This window comes from Trachemys scripta, chromosome 4 (assembly GCF_013100865.1).
Source record: "Trachemys scripta elegans isolate TJP31775 chromosome 4, CAS_Tse_1.0, whole genome shotgun sequence".
Taxonomy (NCBI): domain Eukaryota; kingdom Metazoa; phylum Chordata; order Testudines; family Emydidae; genus Trachemys; species Trachemys scripta.
Window position 1 is genome coordinate 102,735,186 of NC_048301.1, and position 18,731 is coordinate 102,753,916.

General features: G+C 43.6%; 1 protein-coding gene across 1 annotated transcript in view; it reads left to right on the forward strand.

The window, feature by feature from the left end:
* The window catches only part of OTOG (otogelin), a 150,467-nt gene that overhangs the window by 118,966 nt on the left and 12,770 nt on the right, over nt 1-18,731 (forward strand). The window contains exons 39-50 of the mRNA XM_034770197.1: nt 1,866-2,060; nt 2,399-2,611; nt 3,372-3,476; nt 4,438-4,548; nt 6,090-6,191; nt 6,636-6,734; nt 7,222-7,262; nt 8,459-8,534; nt 10,140-10,318; nt 11,616-11,720; nt 12,181-12,300; nt 15,949-15,994. Of these exons, the coding sequence (XP_034626088.1) occupies nt 1,866-2,060; nt 2,399-2,611; nt 3,372-3,476; nt 4,438-4,548; nt 6,090-6,191; nt 6,636-6,734; nt 7,222-7,262; nt 8,459-8,534; nt 10,140-10,318; nt 11,616-11,720; nt 12,181-12,300; nt 15,949-15,994 (1,392 nt within the window). The remainder of the gene's footprint in view (nt 1-1,865; nt 2,061-2,398; nt 2,612-3,371; nt 3,477-4,437; nt 4,549-6,089; nt 6,192-6,635; nt 6,735-7,221; nt 7,263-8,458; nt 8,535-10,139; nt 10,319-11,615; nt 11,721-12,180; nt 12,301-15,948; nt 15,995-18,731) is intronic.

An 18,731-nucleotide genomic window follows, 5' to 3' on the forward strand; every position in this document is an offset into this window, starting at 1 on the left:
CTGCCCCCGCCCAGACCCACTGCGCCCCGCATATGCCCGTGGCGGGCCAGGGGGCGGGAGGCTCCGCGGGGAGGGCAGTGCGCGGGGCCTGCTAATGCCCCAGGCCTCTTAAAACTTTTTTTTTTTTTGCTCCGTTCCCCCCCCTTTTTGCTCCGCCCCCCCTTTTTTGGCTCCGCCCCCGTCCCGATATTTTATGCTGGTAATCTGGTCACCCTACCTCAACACAACTTTTTAGAACTAATGTCCTTTCCCCACCACTCTCAGACCAAGAAGATGATGATCCATTTTTGGCTAACATTAGTAGCCTTGCCATTGTAGATTCTTTAGGAAATATGTACGCATAATAATCGTAGAAACCATTAGAGTAAGGAGACTGACCATTATTAAAACTAAAAATCTCTCCCTTCAATGCTATGAGCTGGTTGTTGCAGGACAATGACCTTCCACAACACTCATTTAATAAAATTTCTCATTTATTCGTTAGCACCGATAAACCTGTAAAAAGCTACCATATATGAAAGAAGAGTAATATTCTCCTAAGGTTTTCAAGAAGTATGATTAAAGCAAGCACATTGTTTTATACTGCAAGTGAAAATAGAAGATTTGAGATTTTAAAAGAAGAGTGATCCCCAACTGCTGTAAAATTGTGAAAATTGAAGCACTGATTTTCACCAGCTGAGGATCTCATCTTAGGTGTTCTGCAGACAGAACTATATCAAAGTGAGTTGCTGTAAACTAGAGACTAGATGTTGTCATTTAAACCGACTACCCATTCACATGCCTCATGTAACCATATTTGCAGCTGTTAGAAGAGAAGAACGTGAAAAAGCAGTTTGTACTGGATACAAAAGACACCGCACCAATATGTATCATCCAACAGAATCATTAATGCCAATAGCTACTAAGTATGTCAGCATATCAGTAGTTCTACTCTTAATCGTTTGGGTGAAAAGGTGTTGAGTTTTGTTGCAACTTTGTGTAGTTGATAAAGATTTGCCAGAGCCAGGGGTGGCCAACCTGAGCCTGAGAAGGAGCCAGAATTTACCAATGTACATTTCCAAATAGCCACAGTAATACATCAACAGTCCCCCATCAGCTCCCCCCACCAGCTCCTCCTGCCCACCGGCAGCCCTGCCGATCAGCGCCTCCCCGCACCTCCCGATCAGCTGTTTCATGGCATGCAGGAGGCTCCTGGGGAGAGGGGGAGGAGCAAGGGCATTGCAGGCTCAGGTGAGGGGGCAGGAAGGGGTGTAGTGGGGGAAGGGCCTGTGGCAGAGCCAGCACCTCCCAGCATGTCGGGAAGTTGGCACCTGTAGCTCCAGCCCCGGAGTCAGCGCCTATACAAGGAGCTGCATATTAACTTCTGAAGAGCCGCATGTGGCTCTGGAGATGCAGGTTTACCACCCCTCTGCCAGATGCTACCGTAATCAAGATATTTGTCATTTCATTTCCTCTGGGAAATATTCAAACTATTTCAATAAAAATATATTTAAAGATAAACCTACATGCTTAAATGTTTTAAAAATCTGAACTGGTTTGTGAGGGAGAAGAAATTGTGTGTTGGGATGGTTTCTCTGGCCCTCTGCCCACTGCCCACTGCCCCCAAAAAGGCTAGCTATTGCCTGGGGAAAATATGTTATGTGGGAAGGAAAATGAGTTAAATTGTTTACAAAGTTTGCTCTTGACAATTTTGTGTAGATTTGTTGATCACTTCTGATTGCATATAGGAGCTGAGCAATGCATATCAATGTAACGGGGGGGAATTTCACACAGCCCTGTTTGTGCCCTTCTGTACCAGACAATACCCTTATGTGCTATAGATCTTCAAAATGTGGTCTATTTTAAGTGTTTTATTTCTTTGTTAGCCTTTCCCTGCTCAGAAGACACCTCCTACCAGGCCTGTATAGCTGCCTGTGACGTTCCAAGCACTTGTCAGAATGGTGAGCCCACTCCTCAGGATTCAGAGTCCTGCTCCGTGCTGACAGAGGGCTGTGTCTGTTCTGAGGGGACCATTCTTCACCGTGTTCACTCTGCTCTCTGCATTCCAGAAGAGAAGTGTGGTATGTATTGATCTCCCCTTTTTGATTTTTGCCATCTGTCAAGTGATGACCACATTCTTGAGCAGGCCTCACTAATTAGTGGAGTTCCCTATCTGATGGCTGGGCTGATGATGTCTAACTCAGAGGTACTCTGGAGTGACAGCTCCAGCATTGCAGCATGTCCTCCCAGCGATACTGACTCACACCCATCTTCCCTCTTACATTTGGAGTGGTCAGCACTGGCCATTAGCCCAGATCCTGACACTAGTTTGCAATCACACACATGCCATAGAACAACAAGATGGTCAACTCTGAAACAAAAGCATTAAAAATTTCTGTCTTCTATTGCAATTATTTAGCCTGCACAGACAGTTCGGGAGCACCCCACGCAGTAGGGGAGATTTGGAAAACCTCCCTTAGCGGATGCTGCATGCACAAATGTGTTGACAATGAGACCATTATTCCTGTGGAATACAACTGCTCAGATATTCACGATTTAGACTGTCAGCGCTTTGGGGAAATGGCCCTGATTGTTCCTGATGATCAGACCTGTTGTCCTCAAAAGATCTGCAGTAAGTATCCTAAATAAAGTATATGAAAATATGAAGTGTCCTTTCTGGCATATCCCACTTCCTTTGTGCTATGGTTTGTTTTTATACTACACATGCTATTTTGGAGGTCAGAATGGTGAAAGCTGATTTGTTATGCAGGAAAATTCTTATAGTGGCTGCCTGGCTTCTTTATGTGGATTTGAATTTGCAGATGGATTTGTTGCTTTTTTGAATGAATCCTACATCTAGCAACTATTGAAAGCAGTTATAGGCTAGAGTCTATAGATTCTTTTAATTAGTCAATAAAAATAAATCAACAGAATAATTCCTAATTTGGAAGAAATATAGCGATCATTTACCCTCTTTGCAAAGTAACTTGGTAGCAAAAAATCATATCAGAATTAGGGAAACTTTTTATATTCATATATTTCTAGAAGATCCCACATTCAAGAGCGAAGGTTGCAAGTTACTATCATTGTTCATGCCTATGGCAGATTGAGATCAGATTGTTGCAAAGAGTTCTCCATGGGGAATAGATTTTTAAAGTTGGATTTTCACAAGTGCTCAGCTCTAGCCTAATTCTGCTTCCAGTGAGAGTTAGGCTAATGCTGAGCACTTTTAAAAATCCCACTATTAGCCTTTTTGCATGTGTTTTATTATTATTTGGGGTTTTTTTAACAATGAACCAGAAACACAACTTGATGTTTTCTATTTAACATAAGAGACCTGTACTGAATATTGTAGAAGTTCATCATTTCTTTTTTGTATGTTTTTTTAATAGTTTGTAATCAGAGCTTTTGTGAATCCTTTATCCCTGAATGTAAGGGCCTGGAAAAGCTAGTCACTTACTATCGTGAAGATTCCTGTTGTCCCAATTACACTTGTGGTAGGTATTTTATGAAGAAATAAAAACATAGAACTGTTTTTGGCAGAAATGTCTGCATTTTGCAATATTCAAACTTATTCTTATGTGCTACAGATTAGAGGTTCTTGCAGGATTTCATTGTGTGAAAATTTTGGAGTGAAACTATAAACCATTTGCAAAAATGGATTGAGGTTCACAGGAAAAAAATGTCAGTGCAGACATCATCATTATGCCTGTATACAGAGCTCTCTTTCACTTGTAAACCCAGGGCTGGATTCTAGTGCATCTTGTGCAGGTGCACTGGCAAAGGAGCCTTCTGTGTAAGGATCAGGCAGAAATGTGACCTAGCACTCTGTAGAGTGCTAGGCAAGGGCATGACTAACATGCCTACCTGTGTTCCTCTGCTCTAAAGGGCTATGTCCCAGTGACTTGGGGTTGCAAGACTATGGTCTCCTCTCTGCCTGCTGGTGCCTGGAAGCAGGCATTAAGGTTAGTCCATGCAGCTCCTTCTTTAGTTCAAATGTAAAGAGTGCTGATGAGTTTGCTACCTCCTGAGCTGTTCTGTCTGTGACTGTCCTGCACAGATGGCTCAGGAAGCCCCACTCAGCTGCTCTCCTCCTCCCAGTCTTAGGTAAGAAGAGACAGAAATTCCTCCTGTGCTCTTCCCTTCACTTTATTTTCTGCACTCAGTTTTCATGATGTAGTTGTCTACTTACCTTCCTCTGTGGTGTATTTAGTTGAAGGGATGAAGATGAGTGGTTACAGATAATGTTATTTACACAAAAGAGTCCAGAATCTGGGATGTAGGTGCCTTTTGGTTTATTATTTCATAAATCTAAATACATAGATACGTTGATCTGAGATTGGCTTGGCGTTGGTGATGCTATAGTGCCTCCCCCCTTTGCTCTCTCAGGCAAGGGGGGGCACCATACTTTTGCCCAAAGATTGACATTTAACAAAAAATGTTTTGTGCTTGTTTTAGAATGTGACCCATCCAAGTGTGAACCAGTGGAGCAGAGTCAGAACTGTCGAGAAGACCAAACCCTGATTGCTGCTCGTGTGGAGGGGACCTGCTGCATATCTTATATATGTGGTATGATATCTTCACTTAATGTAACTGTGTGTGTTAGCATATAGGCAAGCATAACTGGATAATCACGTATCATTTAAGGCCACAGTGGGGCACCCAACACAGCAGTGTAAAGCCCAGATGCCATTTAAAAACTGTTTGTTGTGTGTATAGGACAAGGGAAACGGAAGACACCATCCCATGTGCGTTTTTTTGGGGAGCTGCAAAACAGTCCTGCATGTTGTTGTAGCAGAGTTGGGGATTCCATGGAAGGGAGATTAAGGGCTGGGCCAGTGGGGGCCATGCATAGTGTAGATCAGCAGCTCTCAAACTATGGGGGAGGGGGCTCCCAAAGGAGGCACAGGAATGCCTCAAGGGAGGCATAAGCAGTGTGCCTTTTTTTTTTTTTTTTTTTTTTTTTTTAAGAGCTCTGGCTGTCAGCCCTGGGTGGCTGGGGCTCACCTGTGAGGCAGGGATAAACGGGACAGCTGGAGCCTCACCACCCAGGCTCGGGCTTTCCTTCCCCCCGCTCCCTCCATTCCCTCACCAAGAGACAGCCTGGGCTCAGGCTCCCCCCACCCCAATTCTTCACCTGGAGGTGGCAGGGCTCCAGCTGTCAGCCCCAGGTGGCGGCAGCAGCGCAGAAGTGACAATGTGGCGCTAAGTCTGCTGTGAAAAGTGATATTGATGAATATCACTTTTCACATTGCCACCCTTACTTCTGTGCTGCTGCTGGCGTGGCGCTGCCTTCAGAACTGGGTTGCGGTATATGTACTTGTGGGGGGCGGGGGGGAAGGGCGCATAAATGACTACAGACACAAAGTGTCAAATAGCTGGGGTTTCAGTAAAGACTTCCGCCTGGGACAAACCTTAAATGCATTTGTACCAAAGGAATTCTTCACTGCTGACAGCTTTCTGTGTTAGGATGGAAGCTGTGTGTTGAGTGTGGAGCTTTCTCCTGCACAACCCATTGTCCTTTTGCCTGTCTGATGTCATAAATCTTTCAACTAGAAATGCCTGTGATACCAAAAATTCAATACTGTGTTTTTGCTGCAAGTTCAAGTAAGAAGATACAACAGGTGTCAGGGATAAAGCCTTTTGTTGGGAATCAAAGATACAGTACACCCTCACTATAAAGCCTTTAACAATTATGAACCTTGGGCTATCGTGAACCTGGTCCCTGGAGCCCCGCCACTGCAGCAGGGAGCTGAGAGCTTCTCTGACCCTGGGGCTGCGGCGGGGGGGTAGAGAGCTGTCTGCTTGGGCTGTGGCCCCAGGGCTGGAGGAGTTCTTAGCTCCTGCTGCAGGGCTTGAGGTATCAGTCCAGCAGTGCTCTTTCAGTATAGCGAACCCCTGGCTATAACAAACAAATGGCTTGGATTCCCAGGGGTTCATTATGGCGAGGGTGTACTGTATTTATGTTCAGGCAGACTGAGGGTGCTATAAGACAGCTGAGTGACTCAGCAAGCAAAATACAGTTACAATTAATAAGATCTTGTGTGCTATGTCTCAATAACATTTTCAGTTCCCTTCCTTTCTTGTATTTAAATCTTTGTCTTCTTCAGCATGTGGGGTTTGCTCTGATCAGATACCAAAATGTCAGGAAGGAGAAGTGCTTACCGTGGATGGCAACACTACGGATAGATGTTGCCCTGCATACCAGTGTGGTAAGTTGATTTGATTTGATTTTTTGTGTGTGTGATTCTTAAATGAAAATAGTAGAGTCACTGCACTAAATTTCCTAGTAATAAATGTCCAGTGCTATAAATGGAGGAATAGATATATCTCTCCTACTGTTGGGATATAATTCTGTCCTCTCCAGTGCTGAACCTATACTCTTATAATGTTTAAAATATCATGTTCATAAAGCAGCATCTATACATCTATGTCATGTATGGGTACTGGTCATTCCTGGCACTGAATAGTGGAGATTAACCGAGATCAACATGGAGCATTGTAAAACAATTTTAAATGCAACTCTTCACACCCCGCCCCAGCTGGAGCTTTTCATGAGTGAGCAATTCATTGCCTGTGCTTTGTGTTTCTGTTCATCCAAAAAAAATATATATATTTAGAACCACATGTTGAAGGTATTTTTTTCTTTCTTTTAGTTTGTGAAACTTATCGTTGCCATGAATTCCAGTGTGCACTAGGGATGTCTTTGGTGGAAGTTTGGAGCCCAGAAAAGTGTTGTCCGTATCGTACATGTGGTAAAATTATCTGTTTTCATTTTATCTGTGTTAGATCCTGTTGAGCTGGCAAGATCTCTGTGGCCTTTTAGCCTGAAGGCTACAAAATAATCAGTTATTCAGCTGTTAACCTGCCCAGGGTACAGGCTGTTTTGGATACATGGAGAGGTGCTGGTGCGCAGATGAACTAGGGAGTAGCCAGCTCAAAGCAAGGAATCTCTCAATCTACCAGATTTTTTCTTTTTTCAGAGAGATCGTAAAATAAATAGTTCTAATAGTTACAGGGCAAAGTGGTCTATAGGATCTATTTATTTGGGATTGGGGGTCAGGCTGGAACAGAAGTCAGGTGCAATTTGTGTCCACAGTATTGGGCTCAGCAGGAGATGTTTCAAAAGCCAGCAGGGCTTCTGTAGTGAGTACTTGGGGCTGTTTGACACTTTTTTTGTTTTTAATGCAAATGGCAAGATACTTTTCTGAATGACATTTCTGTTTTTATGTTTTATTTTAGAGTGTGAATGTGATACAGTTGCTAAACCTCAGTGCAAACTGGTATGGAATCCGTCTTGTTAAAATTAATTATTTTAGAATTTTCTTAGCAAAAATATTTAAAGTGTCAGTAAATTATGATGAACTTCTTTATCTTTCTCTTCTTTTTACATTGCTTTAGTGGATAGATTAGATTAGATAATTATGGCATAATATAGCTGAAATGTTAGTCATGAACATTTCAGTTGTTATTAGAAACATGGTTTAAAATCTAAGAAAAAAATATCATGCAGACTAAAATGACTAGCAGGTATCAATTTGCTTTTCTTTTTTAGGATCAAATCCTGCCCTGAAATATACATACACGGGAACTGCATGCACACATCAGAGGGCAGGATTTGGCATTTATTCTGTCAGAAATTAAACACTTACATTATCATTAATTTAATACTATCCTGTCATGATGAATATGTCAGTGTTTTTTAAACATCGGGCTCTGAGTCAGTAAAACACTTAGTCATGTTTCAATGGGACTGCTTACGTGCATTCTTCTCACGCGCTTAAGGTTTGGCACATGCTTAATTACTTCGCGGGATGAATACATTTTGAATTTACTGTGATTATTTTATCCAGAAAAAGGATCCTTGGAATAATCAATAACAAATGTAATTTAACATCTTAATGAACAAATAGTATTTGTCTCTCCAGGAAATATTATAGTCTAACTATTTAGAAAAAGCTAACAATAAAGCTGTTATTAATAGGTTTTTAGAGGTTTGTTTGGAGTGGAGTGGGGGGGAAGGAAGGGATGAATTTGATTAATCTTAGTGCATATGAAAGAAAATTGGCCAATGTAAAATGTAGGATCATATTCTCTGCTTGTATAATTCCATTCACATCAGTGGAGTTATCCCAGCAAATGACGTGGCCCATACACTAGGCAGACTTCCATTAACGGGTGTGCCACTGGATTTCAGTCTTGACCTGCCATGGCCTTTCCACTTCAGTTTCAAACTCTTCTTATACTGTAATCATTCTCAGTTTGGAGGCACAAACAAATGTCCAATAAGTCACAGCTACTAAACTAATTTTCACTTGTGAGTGACCAAAGTCAGATTCCACTCAAGGCTTCAGAGGTAAGAGACTAGTGTATTAACTATGCTACTTAGCCCTGAAGCGAAAGTTTAAGGGAGAAAAATCAAACAGGCAAACACCTGTTTGTGACATCACATTATCTTTTTTTTCTTTTGTGTGGATAGGGGGAGAAACTGCAGATAGATGAACAGTTTCAGAACAGCACAGAAAATGTTTGTGGCTGTACTAAGTACAAGTGCGGTAAGTCAGAGAAGAGTTTGTGTCAAAGACATATCCCCTACAGTACTAAGGGTGGATCACCTGCTGTGGACCATGCATTCACTTCTGAAGCCTGGCACCGAGGGACGAGAATTCATTGACATACCCACACATAGGGTTGTGGGATGAAACAGAGAAAAAGGAGAGTACATGTTAGGGTCTCACTAACTGCATAGTTGTGTACAGCCTCCCCCTGCATACCTGGAAATAATTCCCACAGCAGGAGAGCAGAGCAGGGCAATCGGGGACATGAGTTGAGGCAGTGCTGAGATGCTGATGAACACCTAATTCAAGCAGCATGTTTCTCTTCCCGGGGCTCAGTCCTGCAGTACTGAGCACTAGCCCCAGCCCAGCAAAGCATGTAAAGGATATGCTTAACTTCTAGCCCTTGAGTAGTTCCATTGATCCATTGTGAGGCTGTGGCACAGGTGCTGCAAGTTAAGTATGTGCTTAAGTGCTTTGCAGGATGGAAGTCACAATGCTCAATTCTGTGCAGAATCATATCTCAGAAAGTACAGAATGGGGCCAGAAGAGCCTCAGACTTGTGCTGCTCTGTGGAGCAGGAATTCACACAAGATACTCAGTAAGCCACTATTAAGGATTGCAGGTGTGTGCCTGTCTAGATGGAGTCAGTGGCACCTTCTGCAAAGACATGTTGTTATTTCTGGTCTAGGGGCTTGTCTACACAAACATTTAGTTCTTGGCAAGCTGGGGTGTGATTTTTATCCTGTGCTAGCCTGCCATGCTCTATTGCCTGCATTCACTCTGCTGATACGCATTAACTGTTTGTTAATTTGCTTTGATCCAGTCCTGTTTCAAAGAGAAACAGGGCAGATGCAAAGCACAACACTGCACATGAAATGCAATCTGTTAGGTCTCCACTTTCAATTCCTGCAGATCTGCAGACTGCAGTATGTGTGAAGTTCAAACTCTTATGTTGTACCCTGATAAGATTGTATGTCAGGAATTCTTCTCCATTATATAAACTTCAGTGTGTTTCCCTTTCACCCAGATGTATACAGCCAGAGGAGTGTATACGGGGCTTAATTTGGAATGAAAGAGGTGCCGGGATCAAGCAATTAGGTGCTGGGGCTCAAGCAATTTTTTTGCTTTCATAACTGACGCAGCAACCCAGAGGTGCCGGGCTATGAACTGCCAAGCCTAGAGGTGCGGGGGCTCAGTCCTGGCAAGGCCCAGCACAAATTAAGCACTGATTGTATGGCCTTTTGCCTGCAGTCATTTTAAGGCTCCTAATAATGGAATATTCTATCCACTTCTACATATCAGGCATCATTATGGTAGGAACAATTTTGGGGCTGTAGTGAATGCAATTAAACATTCTTATTAAAGCTATAGGGCTAGGTCCTCAGCTGGTGTAAACTGGTGTCGCTGTATTGAAGTCAATGGAACCATGCCAATTTCCTTCAGTTGAGAATCTGACCCTATTTTTTTAAAAAAGATATATTAAACACCAAATTAACTTTTGTCTTCCTAGTCACTCTGTAATAAACATTACATTTTGCTTAGCTGTTGTAAAGCCAAAGTGATTTGTGTGAGTGTGTTGTATATTTTTATATACTGTTGCAGTGAGAGACAAGGTGTGTCTGAGTAACGAGAGAGGAGTACTTCGTCCTGGACAGACAATTATGGAACACACACCTGATGGCATTTGCCATACTTCTTATTGCACAAACATGATTGATCCCTCCACCAAATACTATCGAATAAATATCTCCTGGACAAACTGTGTCATCAAGTGTGAAACTGTAAGAAATTCCGAATTTTAAACATTCGTATTGTGTTTAGTAATCTTGATTAAACTATGACTTTGGCTGATTATATTCATAGGAACTGGGTGCTGAGATTAACCAACTATGAGCTACTTCCTTAATGATCTATTGTAGCTCTTCTGATTAAAATTGTGTACTGTTAATAATAATGTAAACTTAAGGTCAAACTCTGGCCCCCATTAATGCAGCAAACTTAGTGCTTCTGTATGTTGGCTGGCCTAGACCTATGCAGTGCTTTCCTGTGCAAATTATTATTGCAAAAGTAATCTGCATGAGTTGGGGGTATAGGAGGCTGTGGCTGGCTGGATCATAGAATATGCATGGTAAACCGAGCAGACTTAACTTTTGAACCCTAGACTTCACCCCAGAATAACGCCTGTTCAGTTCTACTCCTGGAGGACATGTGGATCAGCCGTTCTATGAGTTGGGATTAGACTTTGCCACAAAATTCAGATCCACATTGGAGCTGAACTTCCTCAGGGCTGCTTACATAGGGCTTTTACATTGGCCCATTTTAGAAGTATGACTTAGCTTGAAAGTCCGGATGATGATCTGAGTGTCCAGAGAATGCAAGGGGGCTCAGAACTGGGGCCCATCTCTGGTTTCAGAAGAGCCAGTAGTGGTGTGTAACACTAAGATATCATGATGAGAGGTATAAATTCCTAGAGAAGAAATAGAACACTTCTACCCCACTTTCCCCTCTAGCCTCAGCTTCTTTGGTGCGCAAATACCAACTAGAAATTGGATCTAGCTAAATATTTGTAAAAATGAAGAAAAACTTTACTAGAAATCCTGTAAAAATGAACTATATAACCTCCCACCCCCATCCCCCACACAACCAAAGTGCCATCTTGTCTCTGTACAAAATACTATCAATTAATCCACAGCAAAAGCCTTTTTCTCTGTCTTTAATGTATGAATTTTCCTGAATACCTATTGATTACAATGTTTAATACATCAGAATTCAAAAGCACATTGATTGTTGGCTAAGCAGTCACATGCACTATTTAAAAATTGCAAAGGGCTCAGTTCATCTCTCAAAGTCAGTCTCTTCGCATTGATGGCAGTGAAAGCTGGCTCAAGCTCAGTAACATCTTATAAAAAGTGAGTGTATAAGCAGTAGAGTGACTGTAAAATAGTAATTCTAAAAGCTTCACACCAGCCTGGAAAATCTAACCCGTGACACTAACATGGTATCATTATATTAAAAACAATTGTAATATCTATTCTCTGTCTTGTTATGGAGCAGGACTAACTTGTTTGATTTTTGCAGAATCAAGTATATGAGCCTCCAAAAGATTTAACAACCTGCTGTGGTCACTGTAAGAATGTATCTTGTCTCCACACTTTCAGCAATGGGACAGTCTCCAATTTTAAGGTAAGTTTTTGTTTAAAAAACAAAAAAAACCTTTGAAAATACTGAGAAGTGACCCAAAACTTAACTAGATGCTATATGCAAATTCTGACATCTGACTTGGGCATGGTTCCCATTGCATGTGCATTGAAGGACATATTTAGCCTTATATTAGCAATGCATTTATGTTTCAACAATAATAATTGAACTGATGACTCTTTAAAAAAAATGTAAAAACAAACAGAAAAATAGGCTCTCTTGCTATATCACTGAAATAGATTACATCTTGATTAAGCTTTTTAGTGATCCTCACTATAATTTTATGCTTAAAAAGTTCCATCTAGATTGTATTTTGCAGGAGGTATCTTTGTGTTAATTCAAATAGGACTATGTATAATTGCATTGTTTTCAGAAATAAAAATAACAACTTGTGACGTTTTGTTCCAAGTTCTGATGATGGTGATATTTTACAATGTTTAAACAGCCTGGTACTACTTGGATTTCAAACTGCGTGAAGTATGACTGCACAACCACAGCAGTAGGACCAGTTTTAATTACATCTTCCATCAGCTGCCCACCCTTTAATGAAACTGAATGTGTGAAGGTCAGTGTTTTTAGACCGTTTATTCCATTGTTATGGTTTATATTTGCATTTGACGTTTTATTTTTGACAGTTCTAAAGTCTTCCAATCATCTCAAGAAGGGGAAAAATTATAGTGTCTGCTTAGATCTTTAAAAGCAAAACGTTGACTGCTCTAAGTATTCTAACTATACAAAACTTTTGCCTACACATTCGCTGGGTCAGTAAGCTTCCTGGGCTACAAAACTGTAAAGGACACTCCATATTCTGAGAGGATACGTCCCCCTTTCAAGCAGGTTTGTAATGCCAAGCTTAGCCTGACACAGCTGTCCAAACCTGAAAGCACTTCTGGGTTTGATCATTGTCACAGCTGGGTTGTGAGTGACTAGACCTAGTAGTCAGAGCCACAGTCTATAGTAGGGGAGGGCAAACTTTTTGGCCTGAGGGCCACATCGGGGTTCTGAAATTGTATGGAGGGCCGGTTAGGGGAGGCTGTGCCTCCCCAAACATCCAAGTGTGGCCTAGCACCAGCCCCAGCCCCATATCTGACCCCCCCCCCTGCTTCTCGCCCCTTTACGCCCCCCCGGGACCCCTGCCCCATCCAACCCTCCCTGTCCCCTGACCGCACCCAGACCCCCTGCCCCTGACCTGCCCCCTGCCGCCCCATCCAACCCCTCCTCTCATTCCTGACTGCCCCCTGATCCCTGCCCCCATTCATCCCTCCTGTTCCCCACCCTCTGACCTCCCCACCCCCTATCCACACCCCCGCCTCCTGACCACCACCCCGAACTCCCCTGCCCCCTTACCGTGCTGCCTGGAGCGTTGGTGGCGCTACAGCTGCACCAGGACAGGCAGCTGTGCTGCCTGGTAGCTCACAGCCCCGCCGCCCAGAGCATTGCGCTGGTGGCACAGTGAGCTGAGGCTGCAGGGGAGGGGGAACAGCGGGGGAGGGGCCGGGGGCTAGCCTCCCCAGCCAGGAGCTCAGGGGCCGGGCAGGAGGTTCCCGCGGGCCGTAGTTTGCCCACCTCTAGTCTATAGCCACAAGATAAGAGTCAAGAGTTGGCTTGGTCAGCATAGCAGGGGGTCAGAGGCAGGAGAAAAACTGGAGATCAGGAACCACAAATCATATCCCATTTGTCAAGCCAGCTCAGGATGCCAGGAAATCAAGACGGGGAGCAGGAAGCACACAGTGCACAGCAGGGTGGAACTTAGTTGTTCAGACAGCTTCCCATTCCTGCTGTTGGCTTAAGCAAAATAACTTGGCCATTCAGCCACTCTGGGACTGTGCCAATCAGACCTCAGGGCTGGAGCCTCACACTGGAACTGGACTTTGTGGGTCCCAGGTAAGCTGTTGTTAGTAGGCTGCCAGATAGGGTTGCCAACTTTTTAATTGCACAAAACCGAACACACTTGCCCTGCCCTCTGCCCCCTCCCCTTCTCTGAGACCCCATCCCCACTTACTCCAGCCCCCCTCCCTCTGTTGCTCACTGTCCCCCACCCTCACTCACTTTCACTGGGCTTGGGCAGGAGGTTGGGGTGCAGGAGGGGATGAGGTCTCCAGCTGGGGGTGCGGGCTTGGGGGTGGGACCAGAAATGAGGGGTTCAGGGTACAGGAGGGGGCTCCAGGTTGGTGCAGGGGGTTGGGGTGGGGGAGGGCTCCGACTGGGGGTGTGCACTCTGGGGTGGGGCTGGGGATGAGGGGTTTGGTGTGCAGGAGGGGGCTCCGGGATGGGGCCAAGGGAGTTGGAATGTGGGAGTGGGCTTAGGCAGCGGGTTGAGTTGTGGGAAGAAGTGCAAATTCGGCTGGGGGTACAGACTCTGGGGTGGGGCTGGGGATGAGGGGTTTGGGGTTCAGGAGCAGGCTCAGGGCTGGGGCCGAGGGGTTTGGAGTGTGGGAGGAGGTGTGGGCTCTGGGAGTTTGGGTGCAGGAGGGGGTTCCAACCTGGGACAGGGAGTTGTGGTGAGGGTGGGCGTGCAGGGTCTGGGAGGGGGGTTGGATGCAGGAGGGCATTCCAACTGAGGCAGGGGGTTGGGGTGCGAGCTCCGGCCAGGCAGCGCTTATCTCAGTCGGCTCCTGGTCGATGGTGCAGCGGAGCTAAGGCAGGCTCCCTGCCTGCCCTGGCTCCACGCTGCTCCCAGAAGCTATGCACCGGCCCGTAGGTGCATGGGAGGCTCTGTGCGCTGCCCTCATGCCCGCAGGTGCCATCCCCGCAACTCCCTTGGTTCCTGGCCAATGGGAGCTGCGGAGGCGGCGCTGGGGGTGGGGACAGTTTGCAGAGCTTCCCTTTATCACCCCTGCACCTAGGGGCTGAAAATGCCAGCTGCTTCCAGGGAGCTGCACAGATCCAGGGTAGGCAGGGATCCTGCCTTAGCCCTGCTGCACTGCTGACCGGACTTTTAATGATCCGGTCAGCAGTGCTGAGCAGAGCCGCCAGGGTCTCTTTTCGACCAGGCATTCTGGGAGAAAACTGGATGCCTGACAACCCTACTGCCAGATGGAGGGTTGGAGTGTGGCTGTTGGGGGCACTGGGTCATGACAATCATAGACTTCTCTTTTCTAACTGACTTACTGTATATGGCAATTTAGCTCATAAAAATGATGGAAAATTTTAGCTGAATATCAGGAAAATCTTCCCAATAGTAAGATATATGAGACTGTGGTATATTCTTGCAGAGGAGGGGAGGTCATGAAACCTCCATTGGTCTGAATGCATAAAACTAAGCGGGACAAAGTAACCAGAAAATGTACTCGGTGGAACAATCTTATATAGTTCTCTCTTAATTCTGTGGTGGGGTGTGCATGTGAGGGTACTAAACCAGGGAACAGTCTTAAAGGAACTATGCATCTGTAATACGCCTTCCTAGATAACAGGAGTGGAGTGGTCCATCAGAAAAAAGAGGCCCAGTTTGGTAGAAGATATTTTCCATTCTAGCCGTTAAAATGGCAGATTTGGAAGAGCAAAGAGGGTTTAGCAAAAGTAAAGTTAGTAGAAAAGTCTCCTCCTTTCATCTTTTGGAGTTTTTGAGAAAGCAAGAAAGTTTCAGTATTTTTTTGGTGATCACCATGTGAGAGACCTGATGAAGAAACAAAGTTGAAGAGATCACTCTGGCTTATAGGAGTGAAATGGGACACTGTAACTGACCCAGTACCGCGGTGAAATTATTTGAGAATGCTTTGACATAGACTGTAATTATTCTGTCTACTTTACTCTAGTTGGTGCTCTATCTTATAATGTCAAAGACAGTGAGCCGTGGGTAGAATGTACATTTTGCTGAGCAGAGATTTCTTTTTTATGAGAATTAACTCAAGATCAGTTTTCTGTTACCATAACTGTGGTCTGCAAAGAATCAACATTTAATTTCAAGAATCACATGGTAGAATCTGAGATCCCACAGTTGTTTTCTGTTCTAAGTTCTGCTCAGGTACCACTGTGATAACTATTGGTGGATGATGATGATTAATGACAGCTACTGAATATTCACATGTGTTAATAGACTCAAGTTAGATCATTTAAGGCCAATTTCTTCCCTGATCCAAACCATTGAAGTTAATGAGGTTGCATGGAATTGTAGATCAGAATAGAATAAGGGAAGTCACCTCTAATAGCACTGGTATGGAGGTGCTACGATTAAGAAATTATTCTAATGTTTTTGTTTTTCTTTTTTGTTTAGATTGGAGGTTATGTTGTGCCCTTTCTAGAGGGATGCTGCAAAACATGTGAGTGACTAATGAGACTTCAGGAATCAGAAAAGTCCATTTAGTGTGTGATTATAATAGGAGCAAGACTGGCTTACTGTTGCATGAGGGCTTGATTCTGACCTCAATGACACTAGAAGAAGGATGGCCTTTACTAGTACTTTTCAGAAGTATATTGACTGGAGCTAATGGAGTTAGACTAGAGTAAAAGTGGTGTGAGATCAGACCCAGGGTCCTTTTTATGGTCTAATATGATACTTCCAAAATCCAGTGAGACAAAGTCTACATTAAAGTTACAGAGTTTTTGCCATTGACTCTTATGAGGTCAGTATTTGGCCTGATGGCTTTGAAGTACACCTATCCTCTCCAAATTAACCTGCAAATGAGTGCTTAATTCTACTTTAATCTTTCAAGATCAGTGTTTTATCTGTTCAGGTATTCTTGTCGTAAGTCACAACAATTGAATAAAATTATTTGTATTTCCTTTAACATAAATTTTTAAATCATATCTTCATACCAGTAAAGATGTAAATGAATATAAAATTTGAATATAATATGAATATAAATAAATAGATGTTTATGGCAAACATTATTTAAACTCATTTTACAACTCATATGCAATTGACTGAAGTAAAATGGAGTTTGAGGAGTCCAATGCTGTGCAGATTACCTTTAAGAGAGGCAGCATGTTCTGAGAGACTGACCAACAGGTTAGGAGGTAGTAAGTCCTAAACTCTATCCCCAGGTCTCCTAGTGACATGCTGTGAGGAGTTGGCAAATCACTTTGGGTTAGGTTCTGTCACCTTACTGATGCTGTGCAGTGCCTTACTCATCTAGTAGCTCCACAGAAAGGAATGGAAGTACTTGTGGAGTAAGGTATTGTACTACTCAATATGAGCCAGGTTGGCAGAATATGGCCATTGCCTTCTCTATCTCTGGTTTTTCATCTGTAAAATGGAGATGCTCTCCCTCACAGTTGTGTTGCGGCTCACAGGAGCAAGCAAACTTCCCAGAGGATTGAGAGGCTCAGTTAGCTAATATTTGTGCTGCACCTTGCACATGTAAAGTGCTGTAGAAGTGAAAGAGATGTTCCATATCTTAGAAGTCACTGCTACTAGTTTTAATGTTTATTCTGAAGAACCCCATTTTTTCTTTCTGCTTCAGTAAAGTTCCCCAGTTGCCTGGGAGGTATAATAAAATCATGAAATGTATGGCAGTGACTTCTAAGATATAGCACATCTTTTTCACTTCTGTAGTACTTTACATGAGCAAGGTGCTGCACAAACATTAGCTATCACACGTAATTGGTTTAAAGGGACATAACAAATATTACAATAAGCAGTGATTTCCCCCTCAAAATATGGTGCTGATTTATATTATTTAGAGTTATTTTAGATTCTACTATATAAACATAAACATTTGGTCTCTTCCTCTATCCTTATTTTGCTTTTTTAATTTTAAACTAGAAACGAATGATCTTTTTTTTTTTTTTCTGAGAAGGAGGAAAAATTGTTGATTAAAAGGAGGACGAGGGAAATCTGGTGGCTATTTATACTTTACAGGATATTGGTTAAATACAATTAATTCTAGCCCTGAGTTAAGGCAATAAAAAGAGGTTTTTCCATGATTCCATGTAACGACACTGTAAGCTCATCTATGCTCACATGATCTCATAGATCAACATATTATCTGAGAGTCCTCAAGTCTTCTTTCTTAAATGCAGAATTGCACATTATAATATAGCAATACCACACATTTATTGTGAAGCATCTCATTCCATACCAGAATTTGTTGGGAAACATTTTAAAATGTAATGGAACTTGTAAATTCTCAAAATTTTGAAGTAGTTGAATTTTAACTAAACAGAGTAATTAGCCAGGTTGGCCAGGATACTGAACTTAGCATTATGAAGAATACCAAAGTATCTTTACAGGGTACATGAAGTAATATGTTTCATTGGACCAATTTCTGTTGGTCAGAGAGATAAGCTTTTGAGCCACACACAGCCCTTCTTCAGATCTGGGAAAGGTACTCCCAGCCACAGAGCAGAAAAGTCTGTGCCCACTAGTATCGGGGGGTAGCCATGTTAGTCTGTATCTACAAAAACAACACGGCGTCTGGTGGCACCTTAAAGACTAACAGATTTATTTGGGCATAAGCTTTCATGGGTAAAAACTCACTTCTTAAGTGAGGTTTTTACCCACGAAAGCTTATGCCCAAATAAATCTGTTAGTCTTTAAGGTGCCACCAGACTCCTTGTTGTTTTTGTGCCCACTAGAGCACACTCCCCTCCAGAGCCTGGAATGGAAGCCAGGATTCCTGAGGCTCATCAGAAATTTCATTATGTGGCATCATATTGACACACCTGGGTCATCAGCAGGTTTGGAACCTTTAGATCCACCCCAGAGATCTCTGCCTTTGAGCTAGTGGAGTAACTGATACAGTAGATTGTCATCTTCTATGTGGACCATCACTAGAGGGGGATGGGATGGGATGCTTTGCCATTGGGTTTCAGAGATATTTGCTGATAGCAAAACAATGATGAGCCTCAGGAATCCTGGCTTCCATTCCAGGATTGGAGGCAGGGCCGGCTCTAACTTTTTTGCTGCCCCAGGCAAAAAAGAAGAGCGCCGCCCCGCCATAACACCCGCCACCCCGAGCGCCGTGCCGGGCTGCCGAAACCCCCGCCGCCCCCCCCAGCACCGTGCCAGGCTGCTCAACCCCCCCGCCCCAAGCGCTGCGCTGCGCCGTGCCGCCA